Source organism: Dermacentor silvarum, chromosome 1 (assembly GCF_013339745.2).
Source record: "Dermacentor silvarum isolate Dsil-2018 chromosome 1, BIME_Dsil_1.4, whole genome shotgun sequence".
In the NCBI taxonomy this organism is placed as follows: Eukaryota; Metazoa; Arthropoda; class Arachnida; order Ixodida; family Ixodidae; genus Dermacentor; species Dermacentor silvarum.
The window spans coordinates 93779773-93800992 of NC_051154.1; the positions used below are offsets into that span (position 1 = coordinate 93779773).

General features: G+C 43.8%; 1 protein-coding gene across 7 annotated transcripts in view; it reads left to right on the plus strand.

Moving 5' to 3' along the window:
- LOC119432631 (F-actin-uncapping protein LRRC16A-like) overlaps positions 1-21220 on the plus strand; it is a 183150-nt gene that overhangs the window by 17212 nt on the left and 144718 nt on the right. For all 7 annotated transcript variants that reach the window (XM_049670990.1, XM_049670996.1, XM_049671012.1 and 4 more), the window contains exons 8-9: positions 13479-13554; positions 20460-20548. In XM_049670990.1, coding sequence (XP_049526947.1) covers positions 13479-13554; positions 20460-20548 — 165 coding nt within the window. The remainder of the gene's footprint in view (positions 1-13478; positions 13555-20459; positions 20549-21220) is intronic.

The window sequence follows — 21220 nt, forward strand, 5'->3', positions numbered from 1 at the left end:
GACTGCCTGTTTGGTTTGAGTTAGGACAGCCCGCATAAAGCGTGGTGATCTGTGACGACAGAAGTAGGTAGGCCGAAAAAGTAAGGGCAGAACATAGCAATGGCCCAAATGAGAGCAAGGCACTTGCGTTCAGTTATTAATTCTGCTCCGAGACTGAGAGAAGGCGGCTAGCGTAAGCGATTATGGGATTTGCGGTTCCTGTTGACGTTTGGACAAGATAGCGCCAATGCCGTGGCCACTTCTATCAGTGGGAACTTCCATGTGGGCAGATGGATCAAAATGGCCCAAAATGGGTGAATTTATGAGGTGAGCAGTAAGTGTTGAAAATGCCTCAGCTTGTTCGTGTCCCCAACAGAAACAAATGTCCTTCTTGAGGAGATTGGTAAGAGGACGAGCGATGTCGGCAAAGTTCTTAATGAAGCGTCAAAAGCATGAACACGGCCCAAAAAAACTTCGGGACATCAGTGGACAAAGAAGGAGGTGGACATGTGCTGACAGCACATATTTTGTCAGGGTCAGGCTGTGTTGACCCTTTGTGCAGAGCAGTTTGCTCTAGAGGAACGAGATAGCGCTTTCGGCGGCACGCCATACGTTGCCTCAGCGATGCGCAGGAATACGAAACCATTACTGCTTCTGCCCTGCTACTGTGTAATCAGCTGTCGGAAATGCAACTGGGTGTTCACTAATGCACTGTTCCCAATTCATGCTGCAAAATGTGTAACAGTAAAGGGAAGACATGTGCGGTAGTTAGCTGCAAAAATGGTGATTCACATATTAAGGAATTGAATCAAACTGTGTCACCGCTGCTACATAAGGACTGTGTGTGTTGCCGGCACTTCGTGATGCACGCCTTTTCTTGAGGATAAAAAAAAGATAATTCATCCGTCACCGCTGAATAGCTAACCTCCAAAGATAGGACTTCAACTGCGGAACGTTGACACTTAAGAGTGAGTACCACTCGTTACAAAAGGAAAAAGCGCCACTTACTGGCATATTAAGTTTCTCGCACGTTATCTACACACATCCACCCCTAGTAGCACGCAAGCTTACGCCCACCCTTTAGCCAACTTATCAATAATAAGTGGATGGGCGCACACTTGAATCAATGTGCCGAAGCATGAGTGATGGCGACTACACCGACACGACTCGAATGTTGGAAGCTGAACATTTGGTGACGGTCCACAGAGTAAGCGAGGGACTACCAATAATACGTCTTTGCTACAAGCTACCACAAAGTACTCAACATTTACATTCCAAGCTTTGTGCGCAGCAAGAACAAATCTATCGCAACAGAGCACACCCGCGAGCGATTAGGCTGAAAATAAGCAATCAGATTGTGGCCGCACCGTCCTCAGGAACATTACTGAGTTAGAAACATGACAAGCCGCTGCTTCAAAATGTTTGCCAAATAAAGAACGAGCGCACTAATCCTGATTTAATTCATTAGTGGGAAGTTTGGACAGCTTGGAATACATTTCTAGCCCCGCTTTTCATACAAGTACTGTATACGCCACTCGCACCGTTTCGAAAAGGCGTGAGGAGCTCTGAAAGCACTTACATGTCCTCTAAAACTCTGGCCAAAGCTTCGTGCCGTCCACACAGTCGCCGAGTCTACGATATGTGTCGAAGCGGAGGTTTGCTGCGCCGCACTGGTGTCACGCCGCACCGGTGTCACGCACTTGCGCTGTAAACACGGAGGCAGCTGAGGCAAGCAATGGAAGCGTCATCATGTGATCAAACATGAGAGTGCCCACTGGGAGCGCCGGAAAAAGGGTTAATACTGGTAGCGGTTGACCAAGTGTCCGAGTACTCGTATTTGATGACAGCTGAAATCGCATTTGACAGAATTGGAGCTGTAGGCCGGCCTGCCGAAAGACATCAAAAATTGCCGAGAGCCGATGCAGATGGCTCTCAAATGTTGGGGAAAAAACAATTACGTCATCAAGGTAACAGAGGCATGTGGACCACTTAAAACCACATAGAAGAGAGTCCATCATGCGTTCGAACATAGCGGGGGCATTACATAGCTCGAAAGGCATGACTTCAAATTGGTAGAGGCCATCTGGGGTGGCAAATGCCGTTTCCTCGCTATCCTTTTCATCTACAGCAATTAGCGAGTAGCCCGAACGTAAGTCGATTGAAGAGGAATAACTGGCACCATATAAGCAATCCAGTGTGTCATTGATACGCGGAAGAGGATACAAATACTTTTTCATAATCAGATGGTGAAAATCGATGCTGAACCTCCAGCTATTGACCTTCTTATTGACCAGGACGATGGGTGATGCCCACGGATGGCAGGAGGGCTCGATGATGTCTTTGGAGAGCATTTGATCCACCTCTGTTTGTATAGCCTGGTGTTCAGCTGTTCACACGTGATAAGGCCATGTGTGGATAGGAGGAGCATTGCCGGTAGGGATCGAATGGGTGATAACATTGGTTCGACCTAGCGGGCGATTGCTGAAATCAAATAGATTGTGGTAGGACACCAAGACACGGCAGATTACATGGGTGTAGGCAGGATACAGGTCGGGAGCTACCATTTTGGCAAACTGGTCTTGACCAGAGCTGGGGGGTGCAAAAGATTCAACAGAGTGAGATGGTAGATCAGGTATTAACGCAGAAACTGCAAAGTCATTCAATGGTTACAGCAAGGCGACTGTTACACCTTGAGCAAGAACCTGCGGAGACCACCCAAACTTGAGGTCTGAGTGCATTACTGACACTTGAGCTCCAGTATCAATGGGAGCTCTAACAGGCACACTGTCAACAAAAACTTCGATAAGGTTCGGTCTGGGAGCAAGGGTGCCTCTCCTCCATGCAGCCTCTCCTCCAGGAGCTGCAGTGTTTAGTTACCCGAGAAGTGGCCAGAATAAGGTGGGGACGGGGACCGTCGAGATGGAGGCGAACGGGACTGGCGGCGTTACGGTGAGGGCGAACAACTGGTAGTGTTCCTCTGTCTGGTAAGGTCGGCATTGTAGGGCTCAGCGAGAGGAGGCAGCGGACGAGGTTCACATTCGAAGCAGCGGTCAGCGTATGGTCGACAGGAAGAGGACCAGCAGCTGTGTCAGTGGTGGGAAATGTGGCTGACCCGAGAGCACAATAAACAAATAGGTCTGTCGTCCTGTGTTCTCCACTCAGCAGGGTTCCTGTAACATTGGGCTGAGTGTAACGTTGGGTTGGCTGAATGTTCACATTTACAATCTCTTGGCGGACGACTGTTTGAATGAGTGAGATGGTTAAGCTGTCGTGCGCCTGTGGACCGTGAGTGCTTGGAGCCATGGCCTCTAGCTCGTGACGGATGGCCTGCGTCAAACTCGGTGATATTGGTTGTTAATGTAGCATTGGTAGGTTGTTGCAGGAAGTGCGGGCAGCCGCATTGGGAAGCCACTTGAAGCACTGTGCAATACGTTTGCTCTGAGCTTGCTAAAAGTGCAGGCACTCCATTGTGATGGACTCAACCATTGCACAGCTCTTGCAAAGAAGCAGGTTGAATGCATTGCCCGCGATACCCTTTAAAATGTGGCCAACTTTATCTGCCTCTGACTTGTCCTTATCTCCTTTTCAACAAAGAGCCAGAACGTCCTGAATGTACGAGACGTATGATTCCTAGGACGTCTGGGCATGAAATGCGAGCTCTTTCTTGGCTGCGAACTGGCATCCAACAGGCTTTCCGAAAAGATCGCTTAGCTTCTCTTTGCATGTGTCCCAAGTCATTCATGCATCTCAAACCGTACGTTCACGGTTCCTCGCAAGAAAAATATACCATTGTCCAGCATGCAGGGTGTGTCCGGAAAGTTGTAGGACTGATTTTCCCCCGCCAAAACGTAGTGAAGAAGGGGGATGTTACTGTGCTGGTTGGGTGGTGGGGGGTCTTGGCTACAAGTGCACCAGTCGGCCAGTCGTCTCCAAGCCTTCACGGAGCGAGTTTAAGGTGAACCCCTTCCAAGGTGCTTTGTCATCTGCACAATGAATCATTTTTTAGAGCAGCGTTATGCGGTTAAGTTTTGCGTCAAACTGGGTAAAACTGCGAGTGAGACCCATGACATGATCAAGACTGCTTATGGGAGTGATGTCATGGGTCGATCATGTGTTTTTGAGTGGCACAAATTATTTCGGGAGGGAATAGAGCAAGTTGAAGATGAGCAGCAGTCAGGACACCCTTCAATGGCAAGAAGTGATGAAAACTTAGTAAACGTGCGAAATCTTTTGAACTCTGACCGCAGATTGAGTGTGCGGATGATATCAGAACAATTAAACATGGCAAAAAACTTTTGTGCACGAAATTGTGACCGAAAACTTCGGATTGATGAAAGTTTGTGCGAAATTGGTGCCAAAGGTGTTAACTGATGAACAAAAACAAAGACGTCTTGTGATTTGTCAAGAACTTCTTGATTGTGTTCGTGACGATCCAAATTTTCTCGACAATGTTATCACCGGAGACGAGTCGTGGCTTTTTGAATACGACTCCATGACAAAGCGCCAAACCTCTGAATGACACACCCCCGTCTCACCTCGCCCCAAAAAAAAGCGCGCATGAGCAAGTCGAAAATGAAATTAATGTTGATCATCTTTTCTGACTGCAGAGGAGTGGTTCACAGAGAGTTTTTACCGCCTGGTTAGACTGAATGCTGCATTCTACGTGGTAGTACTTGGAAGACTCGGAAAATGAGTCGCCCGCGTCCGTCCAGCAATCCCTGGACCATGTATGCTCCATCACGACAATGTGCCAAGCCACACCGCGTTTGCTGTCATGGACTTCTGACCAAACATGGCATAACACAGCTTCGCCAGCCACCCTACAGCCCAGATGTCACTTCTTCAGACTTCTTCCTCTTCTCCCGACTGAAAAGGGTCATGAAAGGACGGCACCACGGCTGGGTCCAGGCCACTCAAGAGGCCATAATGAGGGAGCTGAAGAGCATTCCAGTTTCTGCGTTCAAGCGACCCTTCAGTGATTGGCAGAGCCGCTGGAAACGTTGTGTTGATGCGAAAGCGGCATATTTTGATAACTATTTTGTCGATGTGTCAAAATTGTGAATAAATTAAAAAAATTAGGCTCTAAGTCCTCAGCAGACGGACGAGAGAGAAGCGAAACGGCGCATTGCGCAAAGCTCGCACGAAATGGTTGCAGTGCACAACCATTGGCTTCGGCCGCGGTCGGATGATTTGTGGCAACTCCGTGCAGTTGCAGAATGTAGCCCAAATGCAGTTCCATTACAGCTGAAATCCTGCTGAAATCGAGCGCTTAATGTAGCTCCAATTCTGCTCAAATCCTGCGCTTGTGTAGTTCAGATTCAGTGCTAATGCAGCTCCATTAAGGTGAAACCTGGGGAAGTGCAAAGCAGTGATACGCGGTGCAGGAGTAGCGTTGGAGGGAGGAGCAATCGAGCGCTTGTGGGGTGGTGGTGCCCTCTCTTGCACTGTGTTGGTACCAGTCTGGTATTTTGGAACCGATTTTAACGAGTTTCTGCTAATTCATGCACTTAATGCTTGATTGTTCCTGTCTTTTAAATTATTCTGAATCATGTTAACTTATTTTGAACCGGTTTTGACCAATTGTGCACTTGTTTTGACCCTGTTTTGAGCATTTGTTTGTGAGTGTGATCACGACAGACGCCACCGACAGCCCGGGCCCCTAAAGTGCTTCGCACTACAAAAGAAAAATTCAGTCCTACTACTTTCTGGGCAAACCCTGTTAGTGTGGCATCCCACCTGTTGTGGTTGCTGATGCGTTCATACCATGCCAACCATTCTTTGACGTCAACATCGTCGGTGCCGAACGGGAGCCTAAGCTTTGTTCAGGCGCCTGTTCCTGCATGTCACGGTGGCGTGTGCTATAAAACGCGCCCACGCCGTTTCGCTGACGGACTGACTATCGCAGACAACCGTTCAAAGCGATCCCCAGCCGGTGCGCTGCTTACAACGGCTGTCTGCGACCATTGGCAAAGTGGCGTGGGCATCTTTTTTTTGAAGTAGTGCATTGTGGGTCGGTGCAGTCGGCGCGAAGAAGGTGCGGATGGAGCAAGAGCCATCTCGACGTTGCGTGCATTGGCCGCGTCCGGTTACGTTGGCTGCGTCAGTGCATCAAACTATAGACGTTCTTGCCAACATAAAAGCGTGTGTGCGCGCGCGCGTGCTACGTCGGACTATATACGCACCTTAACCGAGCGATTTTTTTCTCTGTCTTCATTAGTTCAAATTTTGTATTAGAATTTTCGTAGCATCCCTGCGAAATTCCAATTAACGAGCTTTTACTGTACGAAACAAAAATCCTGTACCAGTGTTCACGAAAGTAAGAGACAGTGTAGCCAGTGTCATTTCCATTGCAACATGGTGACAAGGACGACGATGATGCTCTGCTTTCAGTCTGATTATGAAAGCTAATTCGATTGATAAATAATTTTACATGTTAAGCTAGCAGCAACTTGTCACGATGTGGTCAGTCTAGGCTTTGGCCACCATCCCGTTTTTAATTGTTGTGGAGTCGTTTCATAAATGCAGGAAATCGAACATGCTAGGGACAGCATGGAGGATGAGATGTAGTCTTTCATAGACGCCAATAAAGTGCTGTCTAACAGTGATGACAATGAACATTAAGTAAAAAAAATTTGTCATTCTGCGGAGTTAAACTTTGCGGTTTTTCATCTTTTTTTTATTGCCATAATCGGAGGCATGCTACGTTATCCATCCTAAAAAATCAAATGCTCATTCGATTTCTACTTTGTTTAGGAGCACTAATGTTACTTTTACGCTAGTTTTCTCCTCTGAACCCATAAAAAGTGGGTGCGTGTTCGATTTGGGGGCATGTTAGAACCTGGACAAATACTGCCAAATGAATGAGTGGTGTGTTTTGGCAGTTCATGTGCTTCTTGTTTAATTAAACTCACTGGATAATTTGACCAATTTTGTTGGTCTTGTCAGGGTTGATTTAACAGAATTCGACTGTAGTATAAATAAATAATTCTCCTGAAATTTTTGTAATAAACCCATATATTTAAAATCTTGTGTTAACCCGCCGTGGTTGCTCAGTGGCTATGGTGTTGGGCTGCTGAGCACGAGGTCGCGGGATCGAATCCCGGCCACGGCGGCCGCATTTCGATGGGGGCGAAATGCGAAAACACCCGTGTACTTAGATTTAGGTGCACGTTAAAGAACCCCAGGTGGTCAAAATTTCCGGAGTCCCCCACTACGGCGTGCCTCATAATCAGATCGTGGTTTTGGCAAGTAAAACCCCATAGTTTAATTTAATTTTTAATTTAAAATCTTAAAAGTTAGCAAATAACGCATACAGTGCCAGCAAACTCTATTCTCGCGGCGCTCCCTCGTTTAGTGCGAAGCGCTTCGCGATATGGCAGAGAGCCAAATCATTGTTGGGATTTTCGACTCGCTTGTGTTTTCTCCATCGCCGTTGCTCATGCCAGGGCGGCTCCGTCCACGCTGTCATCCTCTGTCGGGTGAATGCTAGACAGCCGCTGGCTGAAGATACGACGTGGATGAGTCGTACATCCGTGAATGACAACTGTTTTTGCAAAGATTTGAGCTTTGTTGTATGCAGTTATTTTCACTGATTATACACGCGGATTTTATTTTTCTTTCTGGGCTGCTGTAATTTGTAATTGGGGGGTCGGTTATACGCGGGTAAATATGGTAGCTCTGAAGGCCTGCCAGTACACTTATTAGGTGTATTGATGCTCGTACTGTGACAGGAGACAGTGGGTGCACGCGTGTATATAATTAACTGTTTCTTTACTGCGCCTGTTGAAATGATCAATTGGAGTGAAAGTTTTTCTCTGCGCTGTTAAAGATTTCAGTTGGAATTCTACTAGCAACGTCAGGCACAGTCTGAAATGACGACTGAACTTAACCATTTGTCAGATTTGACCACTTTTGGTAGATTGGGGAGTCTGTAAAAATAAAACTTCGATTGCAGGTATCATCAAAGCTAGCCTGCAGTGCCCCAAACACTTCCTGAAGAAAAGGATGCAAAATTTCTGCTTTGGTCGACTTGGCAACATAATTCTAAATGACAGCAGCAGTGAAGACACAGAAGCTTCTTTCGGGTTGTCCAATTTGGTGATTCGACGTCTAAGCTGTTTTAATGTTGTCCAATTTCGACATCTAGGCTGTTTTAATGATTTCTCAAACAACAGTAGGTAATCAAAACAGCTTGATAATCAAAATGGCAGCGGTGGTGACTTCGATTAATACCGTTTCAGACCTGCGGTTACAGCAAAAAGTTCGGAAAATCAGACGGCGAAGGGTTTTGCACCTGAAATTTCAGACCTTCTTATACATGCTCTATAAACCTTTTTACAGAAGTGTTTAGGTGCCGTCATCTTGGGCTGATAACGCTGCTGTTTAGTGCACGTTACTGCAGTCAATTTGAAAGCAAGAAAATAGTTGTATAAATGCGTTCTGCGTTTCATGACCATGTCATGTGACTTCGCTTCTCATAGAAATCGTTTGTGTAACAGCACAAGATGGCGGTGCCCATGCATCGAATATAAAATCATCTATAGGGTACGTGGCAGTGCCACAAAGGCGTGCGAATTAACGGGCATGTCTGAAAAATCTGGCGTCCGGAGAATCGGTTGTTTGACTGTATTTTGTACATTTCAGATTTTTTTAACTCAGTGCTCATACTAAAAATAGCAAATCATTACTTTCGTTTCTGTTCCTTCAGAATTAGTCGTTGAAATCAGTCGTTGGAAAATCAGTAAAGTGTAATTTAGTTGAGTGTCATGTACTGTCACACCAGATTCCAGAATGAAACACAGACAGCTAAATGCATGGCTTCCTGTACATGTGCTGTCTTAACCTCCAACGGTGGTGCCGATGAACTGCTGCACCTGCACAGTTAAGGGGTTTGTGGTTTTGTGTTCTGCTCTTATGTTCTCACCGATCACTTGGCTTATCTGTGTTTAAGTGCCGACGATGCTCTACAAGCCTCTGACTGTGCACCACATTTGGAACTGAATGCCCAGTTTTTTGCAAGTGGCCATTCATGTCCTGACAACTGTTTGGGAAGTCTGAGGCTTTCAGCGCCCTGCATCACGCACATGAAATGGTGATAAGCCAAGTGACCACTGAGGACATAGGAGCAGCACGTGAAGCCACAGGCCTGTTAACTGTTCATTGCTGCCACAATCAGACAATGCGACATGTACCTCAAGCAAGAAGAATAAACTGACACGAGCGCTCTCTTTTTCCATTTCTTTCACGGTCGTTCAGCTATCTATGCTTGGTTGACTGTTGTGTCGGCTTCAGTTTACCTGATGGTAACTCCTTCTTCTTCAATGGGCAGTAATGGTTATAACGAAGTAATTTCGGCTCTCCCTTCAACTTTGTTATAGCAAGGTTTTACTGTATTTCTATATCTAGCCGCCTTTTCCCAATTCACATTACTGAGCACTTAAGACGTTAAGAGTAGAGCACTTACTTGTTGCTTAAGTAACCTGAGATGTTTCTTCTATTACCGACAGCTAGTTTCTTTCTGACCTGTTCTTGTACGTTTTTTGCATTGACTGTGCATTAAGTAGTCGTATTGTTACATTGCGGAAGTCACATATAAAGGTTCATTTACGATATATACAAGAGACGCAACGATACATAAACAAGATGGCTGGCGAGACCAACTTCTGTCTTGCACCACTCTAGGTTGCGCCGTAATATAACCCCCCGCCTGCAAAAGCACCTTCTGAGCGCTAACTGTAGGGGAGGGGAACTCGTGGCAAAGTAAGGTTTTAGCCGGGACACATGGACAACATCAGTGGGGACACGCGAGTCCAGCGGAGCGATCTCGTAGTTCACATCCCCAAGCTGACGCAATATTGTGTAGGGCCCTGTGTACCGCGGCAGCAGCTTTTCAGACAAGCCGACCCGGCGACATGGTGTCCATAGGAGGACAATGGAACCATGAGTAAAGCAAACGTCCTGATGTCAGCTGTCGTAGTGGATCTTCTACATGTCCTGAGACTCGGTGAGCCGGGAGCCGGCAATCTGGCGTGCTGTGTGAGCCTGGGCGAAGATGTCTTGATCATATTCAGTGGGAGCGCTCGTCGAGGAAGGAAGCGGTGTGTCAAAGGGCAAAGTAGGGTCGTGGCCGAGCAGAAGGTAAAAGGGTGAAAAGCCAGCGGTCTCATGATTGGATGAATTATACACGAAGGTCACAAAGGGTAACGTGTTGTCCCAATCACTGTGGTCGTCGGAAACATACATAGACAGCATTTCTGTCGACGTGAGATTGAGCCACTCTGTGAGTTCGTTTGTCTGCGGGCGGTGGACGATGGAAAGCTTGTGCTCAGCAGAATAGGTGCGAAGTAGGTCTTCAAAAACTCGGGACCAGAAGGTGCGGCCGAGATCAGTGAGGAGCTGCAGAGGTGCGCCGTGATGGAGGATGACGTCATGTAAAAGGAAATCGGCCACCTCAGTTCCACAGCTTGTGTATATTTAGACTACGTATTATGCTCTAACATATATAATTGAAATTTATATCTTTGGCGAGCACATTTTTTTAGCTTTCATTTGGTATATAGCATGTTGTAGCTTTGATCATATAATCAATAAAACATCATTACTAAAGCGTTCAGAAAAGGGCGATTTTTTTACATGGTAAGGAAAGAGTTCATGCGCAGCTTCAGGCTTGTAGCGTTAATGTCAAGTAGGTGCACGCCTATTTTTTTTTTTTTTTTCAATATTTCATAGTGGGGTAGCAGTGGTGAGTACTGTTAGAGCACTTTTCTCGCACTGCTTGTCTTATCATAGAACACCCCCATCTACTGCTGTGTTATATGCAGTGAGACCTCTGGGGATGTTTTGCGTCATACAGCCTCCCCAAACTATATACAGTAGAATCTCGGTGATACGATCACGTCGGATATGAATTTCAGGATAAGAATTTTTCAAAAGTCTTGGCCCTAGTACATTAGCTTACAACGTGCTAAACTTCAAATGTTGCGAATCACTTCTTGTGCCGCAGTGGATGATACGAACAATCAAGCTGCTGCGCAGTCCCAGGTGGAGATGGCGAAGAGCCCCTGCGCGCCAGTAGTGCCGGACAATGGCTGTTGTCAGGCTGGCGGAACGGCCGTGCCGATGCATTGGTTGCATTCCTATTGCCAGGGCGACCTACGTCATTTTGCCTTGACTCCAACCCCGCGTGTCCCTCCTCCCGAATAAAAAGGAAGATTTTGCTTTGTACAGTATCATGCAACTTGTAGGCTGTTATCAATCACCTTCTAACCCTATAACGAGCTGGAAATCACACATTTGACCCAGTCTTGCCACGTCGGCGGCATTCGCTTCTTTGGGTAGCCTTATCTGTCTACTCTATGCTTTCCTTCGCCTTCTGTGCCTGTTGACAGTGCAAAAATTTTCGACCTTTCTACCCGTCGCATCTCGCGATACGAAATAGCTTTGCCTCCACAAAGAAAAGTTGACATATCTCCATATCTTGCGCAAATTATCTCCTTTTTGCTATTAGGCAGCAACTAGGACGCAGCAACAAAAGAAACTGGCAGATCTTGAAATGTTGGCCATGGAACATGTGAAGTGTGTAGCTCTCTGCTGGCAAAATGGTGCAAAACAAACATACCAGTGATTCATATTCGCATCAGCTGGTAGGAGTGCTTCTTGCTCGTCACGTGACTACAATAATAAATCATTACGCTAATTTTCTCTTTTTACACTCGCTTTGGTTGCTTTTATTTCTGAATAGAGAAATACAGTGCTGCAACTATCTGAATTTCCAATCTCGTGTTTACGTGGCTACCAAGAGGGCGGCACTGCGTCAACATAAAGCTGCACTCCCGTAGTCAACAGTGCGATAGCACCTCCTGAAGCTTCATTTTCTTCCCGATTTCGAAGCCAGCACTAAGCCTGTTAAATATTCTCAAATTCTGATGCAAATTTCTTCCAAATATTTTGCCATGAGATTAAGGCAGGTCTTAGGATTGTCGATAGAAAATTAAATTTGGCCAATTCATTGATGCCCCCCCCCCCCTTAATTTCCCCATGTTTTAAATGTTTTTTTATTTTTAGACAAATTTCTGGTGATTCAAATTTTTTCGCTGTTTCGAGAAATTCGTGTCATTGACATTTTACTGTATGTAGATTTTTTTCTTGGACTGCATTTCACTGCTGCTTTACTTTTCATTAAGCATCATCTGCATAGAAAGCTTGCAATTCACTACATTTGTTAGTACAGGTTTGCTTTGTTGTGGCTTTCTGCTGCTGAGGAAAGTAGTTTTATGTAGACATTTCAGCAGCATTTGCGGTGTTGCCATAGTAGCTTCAAAATAATGATCATCATCATGTCATGGTGACACTAAAATATTTGTAAAAGTTTGAAGAACGGAAAGCACTATGGACCAGCTTCAAATGTGGCATATTCCCCTCTTAGTATTGATGCTCCAACCAACTGCACCTTCACAACCTCGGTGAATTTTGAGCTCCAAGAGCTGTGGCTTGCAAGACACGCATATTGTTGCGTGCTGTGGTGAATGAGGCAGGCGTACGCCAGTAGCAAAGGGAAGACAGTGAAGCTAGCAGCATAAACACAGTGTCCTGTATACTCCTGTGCTGCACCTTGTATTTAAGTGCAGTTTCCAAGACACCTAAATTGGAACGGGTAAAAGCCATGGTTCATCAGACATACAGACCTACACTGTGCAACCTATACTGTGTGAAACAGTGCACCTTAATGCGTCTAATGTTACACTAACAATAGCTGTAACTGCTTCCTACGCAGGCAAAACTTTTCTTTGAAGCATGCAGTAGGGAAGCGTAAATACAGTGGAATATTGTTAATTGCAACCTGCTTAATTGGAACTTCCAGTTTATTCGAACTTGTCCTGTCAAAATTATGTGTATTTCAGTCTGCAAGAACGCTGGTAATTAGAACGTGTAAGCGTTTGTGGTGGTTCATTCGGACATACCGCGCCATGGACCATGCTCTCAGCAGCGCGCTAACTTGCGCAGCGGCGCTTGTGACCTTGCAGTGGGGCCATGTACCTGCTGTTGCTCCAGTCTCCCATTGCATGTACCATATTTTTGCGCATATATCCTGCACCAAAACTTTAGCAAACATTTTCAGTAATGTTGGAGTGTTGGTTATATGCGAATCTTGCCTTGAGGTGTGGCTTCACAGCAGCAAAAATTTTGCCTAGCAGTGTGGCTTCATGGCAGCGTGTGCTATGAACCTACATTCTCAGAAGTTGTCATTCTTGTTAGTTCAATGCACATGCGCCACCTAACGCAGCGCTGCACTTAAGTCCTCCATTGAAAGAGTTTTCTTTAATTCAAAATCCATTTAATTCGAAAAAAAAAATTTGGGCCTTAAGTTCTAGTTATCGAAATTCAACATTATTTGTTGCCCTGAAAATTTTTCTTCTGCAACTGTAAAACACAAAATATAGTTTGATTCTGTGTGTTTGTGCTTGTCTTCATTCACTGAAGAGAAATTTCTTATTTTTCAGAGACCTGGTGCCAATCATATCTGCACTTTGTTACAATGCCTGGTTCACAAAGTTCAGAGCAAGCAATGTAAAACTTGTGAGTAGAGTTTTTAACCTACAGTATTTTTAACTTGAAATTATGTGAAACCAGTCTGTTGTTGCTACTATCAGAAACTTTGCTACCTCATTTCTTGTAGAATCAAGCACGAACCTCCATACTGCTTTGAATTAGATGCCACTTTGTTAACGAGTGGCTTCAATTAATTTAAATTATACAAACAGCTCAGGAAATATGAACTTGTACTCCAGAAAATACGGTAATTTGCCATTTTTTAGTGTAAGTACAGAAAACAAGAAAGTTGAAATTTTCAAAATATGCACCTTGCTCCTAGCTCCCAACTTCTATAAGTTAGACTGCATAAAAATATATGGTATGCAGGTCTGGTGGCATTAGTTATAGCTATAATGATGCCCATGCTATGTGGGCAAGTCACGAGTTTGCAAATGTGAAAACGGGTAAGCGCCTATGTTACTGGGAGTGTTCGTTTTTACTCATTGTAGTAAGCACCTGGTTCTTTTTTTAATACATTTCTTAAGCAATCGAAGCAATGGTTGTCAGATGGAGAAGCATCCACAAGCCTTCTCATACTTGATTGTGTTCGATCAGCTTTTCTGTACAAGCCAGCTGGTCTAGTGGTGTGCCTTGATCTCGCGCTGGAGCCTTCACATGCTTTGTACAGTACTTGTTCAGTGCTGCACAGTAACGTACACTATTGCACAACATTGTACAGTAAAGTGTAAGGGGATTTGCACAGGCGGTGTTCAGAAAGTAAACGATTAAACTGCTATTTAAGCTTCTGCCGAAGGTCAGTCTGAGATCGACTGCGTGCTCTTGTGTGAGTGAAAACTTCACGCGATGGGAAAGATTGCTTGTAATAAGTTGTACATACGCTGTCGAAACGTTGATAGATAAAAGCAACCCACAATGGGAAAAAAATAAAGTTGCCCTTCATATTAATCAAACACAATCACCAAAACAACACACCTCCTGAGCATGTACCAATGCTTGAGACATTGTTAAGAAAATTATACAACTCGGCAGAAGCTTCTGTGTCTTACTGCTGCTGCCGTTCAAAAATTATGTTACCGAGTCGACCAAAGCTCAAATTTTTCGTTGTTTGATTGAGAGCACTGAAGACCAGTTTCAATGATACCTCCTTGCGAAGTTCTATTTTTCCAAACTCCCCAATTTGCTGAAAATTGACAAATTTGACATTTTGTTAAACTTGAATAGTTTGAGTGCAGTCTTAACATTTCATGCGGTGCACGATGTTGCTCATGTAAGAATTGCAACAGCAATGTTTAGCAACGGGTCGAAAAACTGTCAACTTCGATTTCTTTGGGCCCGGTAAGGAAAAGTCAAGAGGAAGCTTCAGCTCGGGAGCGCCTATCCAAATACATGGGCCTAGAAAAATAATTTTGCTTGGCAACCACTGCCCTAATTTTGATGAGGTTAGTTGCATTTAAAGGAAAAGTTGAACACTTGTAACTGTAGGAAGTAGATCTTCAATTTATGCTACAATTATTTTTATAAAAAATCCTAAATGGCAAAATATTGCACCTAATAATACATGTAAAGCGGACAAAATTGGTGTATTATACACCGCCCTGAAGTATACCACTAATTTAGGAGTAGCACTTCTGCAAAACCCTTCTAAACGCCGTAATAATTTCACATGGGCTGTAGATTCATATGTGAAAATGTTCACTTTTGATGCTCTAACAGATGCAGTTTACAGAACTGCGATATATGTTTTTGTTGTAGAGTTACAGATTTATAAACTTCCTGCTTCTATTTTTTTTAAACTTAGATTTTCGCCAGTTTCAGTAAAAAAATTTGTCATAAATCAATAGTTTGCTTCCTACAGTTGCTATAGTTCAACTTTCTCTCTCAAATGCAACAAATTTCATTCAAATCGGTCCAACAGTTATCTCATTAAAACATTTCAGCATTTTACATGTTCAGTATACTGCCGTTATTTTGACTCCGGTTAATTTGATCTCATAACTGAAGGTCCCGGCCTGTGCCCATGCTTTTCTATGGGCCCAAACTTTCCTTATTTCCATCCTAAAATTGGCCTTCGCTGGATAATTTGAACTTGACCAGTCAGCATGCACGCGCCTGATCCCTATGGTGACTCTAATAAGTGACCCCTTTAGTGACAGGGTCTGTCTCGGCGGAGCTTTGGGGACAGTGAATGCTTTGAACACACGTAGGTCTCCCGTCTTCTTCTTCTTCTTCTTTCTGAGGTTTTACGTGCCAAAAGCAGTTCTGATTATGAGGTATGCCGTAGTGGAGGGCTCCGGATTAATTTTAACCTCCTGGGGTTCTTTAACGTGCGCTACACGCAAGCACACGGGCGTTTTTGCATTTCGCCTCCATCGAAATGCGGCCGCTGCGGCCAGGATTCGCTCCCGTGTCCTCATGCTTAGCAGCGCAACACCATAGCCACTAAGCCACTGCGGCGGGTAATAGGTCTCCCGTCGAAAACGCCTATTTTCGGCCTGCCCTAGAGAATTTTTGAGCAAATACCGTAGCTCACAACGTCTGAATAGGGTATTTACCTTATCCTAACAAGGGCCTTTCTTATTTTCTGAAGTAATCTGTGCTGAAAATTGTCTGTGCAGTGCAAACGAACACGAAACCAAAACTGCCTTCGCGGCGTATGCATTTTTGCATAACATGGATGTGTTGCGGCAAAGCTGCCTTCAGAAACTGAGCGGTGAAGCTGATTTTATAAAATCGACCATCATTGTGCAACACATATTACATCTTGTTACTTAAAAAAACAGTGCTACCGACACAGCACACAGAAAAGAGAGTGGACACACATGGACACATATTGCACCGTTGCCCATTTTTCTTGCTCTAAAGATTATGAACATTTGATTGGGGTGCATGTTAGAATAGGGCAAATACTGCCAAATGAGTCAGTGGCGTGTTTTGGCATTTTTCCTACATCTTGTTTAATTTGACCCTGTGAAGAATTCGTTGTTCTTGTAAGGGTCAAAATAATGGAAGTCGACTGTATTTGTATAGGGAAATTGGGAGTTAGGCCCGATCTAAAGCTTCCTCCTAAATCACAGGTGAAAATTGTGAAAAGCTATAGCTGATAGTCTTACGAACAACAAATCAAGCATATGCATTTCATTGAAAGTAATCGCAAGCCTAGGTTTGGTCACACTAAAGTACGGTCAAGGTAGCTTATGATATGCCTGCCAGGCGTGTAGTGGCTGCCATAAGTATGCAGAGGCCTGTGGTTTCAGTTTATTGCATCACGTGCTTAGCATATTTTGCTCTTACACTGAAATGCATTGCTATGCTTTTAGGCTGAGCATGTCAGCATGAATATACATCCTCTAGTATGCTAGCTGGTGTGCTAATGCTGAATGGAATGGCAGTTGAAGATTGCTTAGGGTTTTAATGTTCCTTTACCATCAAGTTTGAATTTAAGGTCACTTTACCATTGCTTTGAAATATTTGAAGTTTCATGCATTCAAAACTATATTCAAATGAATGGTATGCTAAAGATATCATAGGGTGGTGCCCTCTTGTGATCACAAGCAAGAGCAAGTGTTATACATTTGATCTTGCAAGATCAAGCTGTGCTTTAAGCTTGGTTGTTATTGTACTGCATGCACAGAGAAAGATTTTGTTAGGAAAAAAAACTGTTGGTGCTTCAGCCACTATCATGTGTTACTTGCTCTTCAGTATTATATTGCTGCTGTTTTCCCGAAGCACCTCGAGACAACAAGCATGGTAGGTAGCGTTGCATGACACAGGCAGAATTAGTGTCATCTTTGGTCAGTGTATTGCCCACTTTTGCAGTGGCTGTCACTGCTTACATATTTTTTTCGTGTTGATGTTGCCTTGAACGAGACCAATTTTGGAGGCACAGCTTAACCAGCCCTTCCACATCTATACTGTTGAACAATGATGTGAATTGATTTAAACTTATTGAAGTGTTTTTTGATTGTTGAGGGCCAGATAGTATTTTCAGGCTTATTTGGTCATAGTCAATGGTTATGGTACTATCAGAAGTGGTTGAAATCTGGCTAGCTGCTCCAATTTTAATTATGTAACATTTCACATTTCAAGTTCTAAAATAGTCAACTTGTCCATGCATTGACAACTTTGGGGACTTTAGAATGAAAGCTCTAACCAAATTGCAGCTTAATAATATGAAATGCAGAAATAACCACTATCCTTTTAACAGGAGTCAACTGTATTCAGGGGCAAATCTTCATGCTGCTTTGTTAATTGTAATATGACATATGGAGGATAGGAAGAGGTTCTTGATTTTTTTGAACAAATGAGTCACCTCATACCTTTGTATAAAAGAAGGGGAATGCTACAGTATGACTGACACAAAAGGTGCACTTTATGACAAATGGAGAACAGTCATCATTATTGATGCTAGTAACAAGCAGTTGACTGCTGTCAATTTTTCAACTCATTGAATTTCACAATGTTCAAAACTTCCCAAAGGCCCCCATGCATTGTGTCATTTTGTGTAGAGTGAGAAAGCTTGTGATTTTTAATGTAATTTAGTAATTTGTAAATGATCAGATAATTCAAATTGCACTTGGTCACTGGCAGTTCAATGACAAGCGCTGCCTGCTATAGCATAAACACTGACAGAAGCTGAACAAGCATGGAAAGCTTTTTGGGTTTTAACAGCTGCAAATTGCTTCTGGAAGCAAAGTGTGACACCACCAAATGATGGTTTTGACGTCAAAAGCCCACCTGAGTTGTTGCCTCCTGGTTCTGGGCAAGATCAACATGAAGGAGTGAGCGTCAGTGCCAATAGTGTGGTTTGTAAGCCACTGACTAACAAAGAATGCAGAAATTTTATCATCACCACTGCATCAATAGAGATTGTGGATGATAGCAGCTGCGATAATAATGGTTTACCTTAGCTGCTGGATACCACAGCTCGTAAGTTAACAGCGCATCAACTTGGAGAGTGGTTCTTTGTGCATGCAGACAGCTCTGATGAGTCTTTACAGTCAATGTAGGGGTACTTATAAAGTACACTTGGCTTAAATGTGTGCTAGAAAGGCTTGCTTATTGGCAAAACACATATGATAGTTTTTACCTGTGTTTCAGCAAAATATTTTTGCTGGCTACAAAAATTTCAAGTACGTTGCAGTTATAAAGAGAGAATAAGGATTACATCAATATCTTTATTATTCCTCGCGGTTTCTTTCTTGCCACAAATATGACAATGCTCTTGTTCTCACAGTCAATGAAGTAGCGAACAATTTTACCACAAATTTAGATGAATCGGACAGTATAAATGTTTAATATTTGTAATAAAGAGAGATCATATATGCACGATTGTATTACAAATTGCAAACTGGAAAACAACAGAAAATTACAGAGGATGTTTATTGTTTTGCCAAATGACGTGAGCTAATCGATAAAAGTAAGGTAACCCCGAACCAGGAACCGGGGGGGGGGGGGGGGGGAATGCACCATGTCATAATAAGTCAGGAAATTCTAACAAAATTGTCACCAGGTAAGGCATTCTACAGGGTTCTAATGCAAGAAATAAACTGTCATCGCAGGAGAGACCACCAGTTATGTTGTAGGTTTAAACCACCATTAAACAAAGTGCTGAATTCCTTAGTCCTTTATGCCTGCATTCATCATTAAATATGTCTTCATTTGTATTCATTATGATATTGTCACTTCGTGCGTCTTGGAAAGCACCACCAAAGCCCTTTGTCGTTATCTAATGTAGTCATATGTCATACACTCTTGAATAGTAAACAACAAATAATACCGTACTTACTCCTGTAAGGCCCACACTTTTTTTGCGGATTTTTTACAGGGTACAGGCCTTACATGAGGCAGGCTTATGGCTACTCACTAAAGCCTGAAACTGCGCCTCAACAGATATGCAGAATAATGTAACCACTGGCGGCTGACTATGAGCACTTTTTTTCAATTATCCTCATGGCTTCTGCTACACTTGTCATCGGATGAGCTCACCTCATCGGTGCCCTCCCAGAGCTGGTCGTCCTCCGTGCTGTCCATACCTTGTAAAGATTCTTGTCACCTTGAAGCTCTCGATGAAGGTCTCAAACAAAACCACATGCCTCAAGTTCAATATCTACATGTGCACGTTTTGCAGCGAGTTCCTTTTAATGTGCCCAAAAGCACGATGTAGCTATGTGAGCTGCAATACAGCCAATACTGCTGAAGTGCACTGACTATCGAATAGGTTGAAGCGCGCTGCATCTATTGTGTTTGTAGGTGTTCTGTGATGCCGCATGATTCGGTGGGATGCGGTAATGATGACAGTGATGATGCCATTTTGGCAGAATCGTAATTAGTGCCATCTAATAGTGGCCTGTGGAAATTAACCAGCATGTGGGTACGCACATGACGCTTAGTGAACCATTTTTTCCCCCAATTTTTCCAAAGTGGGGGTGCAGGCCTTATGCAACAGCGGGCCTTACCCAAGGGGGGGTCTTACCCAAGTCATACAGTAATTGCCATTACAATGCTAATTTTGCCATGAAAAAAAAATAAGTGAGCCTGTATAAAGTTTAGTTTGACTCTGCATTGTAAGCTTTTTTGTTTCAAGAAGTTCCGAAATATAGCGTGCCTTCGAGGATCTGCATCGGGTTTTGCTCCTATAAAGACCCAGCATACTTTATAAGGTACATCACTGTAGCATTTGAAAGAATGAAGTGCAGTTCATAAAACTTTCACAATGCAGTTACAGTGGGAAATTATTTTTGGGTGCAAAAATCGATATAATCTGGCTATTAGATTTTTTGAGGGCTTAATGGGTCAACAGATGTTAGCTTTATTGTGCGAAAAAGGACATAATAGATAACTTTCTAGGTATAAATATAGAAGCCTTAAAGCGGCTTTTATTGAGTGGTACAGTGGAATTGATTGGTTGACACGTGATGATTGAATTTCAGGCTTCAGAAGCACTCGAACAAGTACTCCAGGTGATGAAACGTTCTGTGTCACTGGAGGAGTTGTACCTGGATAACACAGGCATTAAATGGTACGTTCCCATCAAACTCATTCTTTTAATGAACTGCAGTAAAACCTTGCTTTAATGAAGTTAAAGGGGGAGCCAAAATTACTTCGTCATAACCGCTATTTCGTTATAACCATTGTTTGCTCTCATAGCCCACATAGCCTGCCAGGAGTGCTGGGTGGGGCGGGTGATTATCACTGCTTATGCTGGCATTCATTGATAAGTACCGTCATATGAAATGAGGTTTTTATCACTCTGCTGGTGGGTACACAAAAAGCTGATAAGCCGAGCAATCGCTGAGAACATATGAGCAGAACATGCAGAACCCCTTGACTGCACATGTGCAACACCTTATTGTTTCCACAGCACTTACCGCATTTTATTCTCATGTGACAGTGCGTAACACTCAACCTAGGAGCAGCAGCATGTTGTGTGCACAGTGCATGGGAGTCTGCCGTAGTGATAAAGTGCGATAGTGAGGCAGTGACAGTAGTGTGCGGAAATGGTTGCTTACTTGGCAGTTCGGCCAGTTTGGTGCATCTCCAGGTGGCTGGAAGGTCACAGTAGTTTTGAGCGGCTACGTCAGACAAGTTATTAGAGGCATTGTGCGCCAACAGATTTCAACCTAATCAGCACAAAGTGATAAGTTGAACTTCGTCTTGAACTAAAATTTTTTTATGCGAAAGTGTCAAATGA